General features: G+C 33.6%; 1 protein-coding gene and 1 long non-coding RNA gene across 2 annotated transcripts in view; one reads left to right on the top strand and one right to left on the bottom strand.

The window, feature by feature from the left end:
- The window catches only part of LOC100634325 (CCA tRNA nucleotidyltransferase 1, mitochondrial-like), a 5,154-nt gene extending 2,630 nt beyond the window's left edge, over positions 1 to 2,524 (bottom strand). The window contains exons 1-3 of the mRNA XM_011407357.2: positions 2,301 to 2,524; positions 1,749 to 1,914; positions 824 to 840 (exon numbers count right to left, since the gene is read on the bottom strand). Coding sequence (XP_011405659.2) covers positions 824 to 840; positions 1,749 to 1,914; positions 2,301 to 2,469 — 352 coding nt within the window. The 5' untranslated portion in view covers positions 2,470 to 2,524. The remainder of the gene's footprint in view (positions 1 to 823; positions 841 to 1,748; positions 1,915 to 2,300) is intronic.
- A 106-nt stretch (positions 2,525 to 2,630) lies between these two features.
- LOC109584165 (uncharacterized) lies at positions 2,631 to 3,092 on the top strand. The gene is made up of 3 exons (XR_002185885.1): positions 2,631 to 2,735; positions 2,825 to 2,923; positions 3,010 to 3,092. It is a non-coding gene; the product is annotated as an uncharacterized LOC109584165 (long non-coding RNA).
- Positions 3,093 to 3,415: the final 323 nt, after the last annotated feature.

Below are 3,415 nucleotides of genomic sequence, written 5' to 3'. Positions count from 1 at the left end.
GTATATAAATGTATAGAATGATGTGGGTTGACCTGATTGGTTGCCGGTTACGTATCAATTTATTGACATATTTTTAGAACAGCATTCGTGTCTTAATTAAAAATGGCTCATTAAATACAATTACACATGGTCACAAGTATGCATACATGCATACCAGTATATTATTAAAACAAACTTATAGTAGCTATATTGTATAAACATTAATTACAATTATTGGAAACTGGCTATTTTAAAGATTTCGCAAAAAATTGATTTTGCATATTAAATTATTACAAATTAGCTCAAGTGCTAAGCAGTAAATCTGTATTAACACTACAGGTATTGGAAAAAAATCACAAAATAAGCAGCAGGTAAATTCAAATATTTATAATACAATAATGCAGCCCTCATCATGAATTCACGCCTTGACTTATTATTATTGTTGTTGTTATTATTATTATTATTGGGGCGAGCATGAGTAAAGCCCCTCTAAATCCAGTCTCAATTGAGAGCTCGCGATGTGTATTCTGTATACCTTCTAATTATGAAATTGGCTGAAAATGCCTCCTCTTATAAAGTGTAAAAAGAAATATTGAAATGGGGACAGTTGGTAGGAGGGTGTGGTCACAATGAACAAGATGGCGGCGTTTAAACAGGACAAACTTTCACATTTTCTAACAGCTAGATAAGAGAGAGGAGCTATCTCAAGCATCTCTAAAGGCTAGTCCATCAGCTCTGTAAAGTCTGGAAACTTAAGTAAACTCTATAAGAGTAATTTTGGCGAGCTACAGTGCTTGTGCGGCCTTTACACTTTGATCCCGAGGCTAAGACTCTCCTGGATTACTCCTCTCATCGATAGAACTAAGAATGTGAGAAGAGCTTGACTCTAAAAGTTTAGCTTTGGTTCTTAGTGACAGCACTATTTCTTGTCTCTTTTATTGGTTTGTTAGTAGGTGATTGGTGATATTTGCTCTGTTCAGGCCCCTTTGGAGTCTGAGTATGTATGCAGGTATATAATGGTCTTGAAATGAGAGGTGAATCTTCTTTTCTTTCTCAAGAGCTAGATTAGAATCATTTTATTTTATTTTCATTTTACAATCTATGATATTTGCTCTGTTCAGACCCCGACCATGAGGTCAGGGTCTGAATATGCATGCAGGCAATGGTCTCAGAGACTAGAGAGATAAATATTCTTTTCTCTCTCATTAGACTAAGAGCTAGATTAGATTCATTTTAATTTTATTTCAGTAAAGTCAAGCTAAGCCGCATCGATAGCTCATGCTTGCCCCCATAATGACATATTAAATCAAATTAATCAAATTAAATCAAATTAATACAGTAAAAGATTATAGACATTATATTGTATTGTATTAACCTAATGTTTATGGTTATAAAAAGTTTTCAAAATTATTATTAAAATTATTATCAAAATTATTCAAATACATATTGTCATTTTTAATACATGAGGACGTACGAAATGAAATTAATACAGTAAAAGATGATAGACATTGTTAAATTTCTGTATATGCCATATATTTCGCGGGTATAAATTTCACGATTTGGCTGCATTTTTGTATTTGCAAATAAAAATTTCGCGATTTTAATGTAATTACCACACCTACTATACAATTAGCATACTATTTTGCGGATTTTAATTTTGTAAATTTTTTCAAAACGAGACAATCGCGAAATTTAATCCCCACGAAATATATGGCGTATATGGTACTAATCTGTCACTTTATACATGTATATAATATATTGTTTCTTACCTAATTCCTTCTCTCTCAAACAGTTTTATCATTCCATCAGGAGTGCAGTCTGTTGCTAGGTCAATATCCTTAGCATTTCTCCCCAGCAGGAGGTCACGGACGGCTCCACCAACCAAACGCAATGAGTAACCTTCCGACCTGAACAACTCCTCTATTCTTAGAAGATCTAGAAAATAATAATAATAATAATAATAATAATAATAATAATAATAATAATAATAATAATAATAATAACATGAATACTAAATGTACAGCAGATTTTCTAATTTGCAGTATGCCGAAACTCCCTCAACCATTAAATATTAAAATCAAAACATCTCTTCCATGAAAACCAATCAGTTACAATAATAATAATAATAATAATAATAACATAAATATTTCCTAATTTGCAGTCATATGATAGCTGATTTCTGAAACTCCCTTAACCAATTAATAAAAAATCATAATATATTTCACAATACCCACCACTAAAAAACCCATCAGTCACAACATTATTTATTGTACATAGTTGAGTACAAATTAATTTGCAGCCATTAATTCTAATAACGTTACCAGGAGTCAATAGGCTTTTAAATTGAGGTGTATCCAGTCTCCCAGAGCTCATGGTAGGAAGATAATTGGTGCTGGATTTCTTGCTCAAAGATCCAGAGGAAGAAGATAAGTAATTTAAAAAACAGCTAGCCCTGAGCCTGGTCAGCTTACGCCTCACAGCACAGTACATAAATTGATTATGGTGCAAAAGTGATCCACTGATCCTGCAGTGAATAATGTTAAAGGCAAAGGGTTAAATTATTTTTACCGAAACATTTTCTTATTATTCGAATGTGACCTTGACCGTAAAGTTATCTAATTGTGCGTAATAAAAATAATATTAAAATGTGTAAATTTTAAAATTGAATGGGTATTCTTGTTCTTCAACACTGACTGTTGTCCTCCAATTTCTTTGAGATGGACAAGACAGAAAAACTTGCCCTGGGAAAGAAGAAAGTGAGAGCCCTCCCTTCAAAGAATCTTATTTTAAAATCCTTTAATATTATTTGTACTAAATGTTTTGCCTCTTTCCCATTATTATTTAGTTAAGAAAATATCAAGCAAAAGCTTCGTCAGGGACAACTCCAGACTCATCACTCACCACACGCTCTCCAGCCATCACACCATCTGATATAAACTCAATTGTAATGATAATAATAATAATAATAAAATGATGATGATAATAATAATAATAATAATGGTGATAATAATGTTCATATATTTCTTGTAGTCACATTCACTTACTTTACCCACCACCAAACAAGTGAAGCTCAATGATGACATTAATGGAATTGGTCCTACAACTGACGTAAGATAAGATTAGTCTCGCCGCCCAGACCATTCCCCAGCCTACAGTCATTGGGGTGGACGGCGGGGAAGGGTCTGGTATTTTGACTTACCTGCCCTTGTTCCGCGCAACCAAGAAAAGAAGTCCCAATCAGATTTCAGATCGTCACAATTTCGTCATTGTGACAATTTGTGTCACATGATTATCACGTGAATGTTAAACAAAAATGGCCGAGTGTATGACTATCTGTGTGACTTGTGGATCTGTGACTGTTCCTGGTCAAAGAAGGATCTTGGGAACTAATGACTCTTCTGACATCACAGAGGCTCTCCACAACATGCTGTGCAAG

Source organism: Amphimedon queenslandica, unplaced genomic scaffold (genome assembly GCF_000090795.2).
Source record: "Amphimedon queenslandica unplaced genomic scaffold, v1.1 AMPQUscaffold_13239, whole genome shotgun sequence".
Taxonomy (NCBI): domain Eukaryota; kingdom Metazoa; phylum Porifera; class Demospongiae; order Haplosclerida; family Niphatidae; genus Amphimedon; species Amphimedon queenslandica.
Note: the sequence above shows the minus strand (reverse complement) of the source record. Positions and strands in the feature narration are given on the sequence as shown.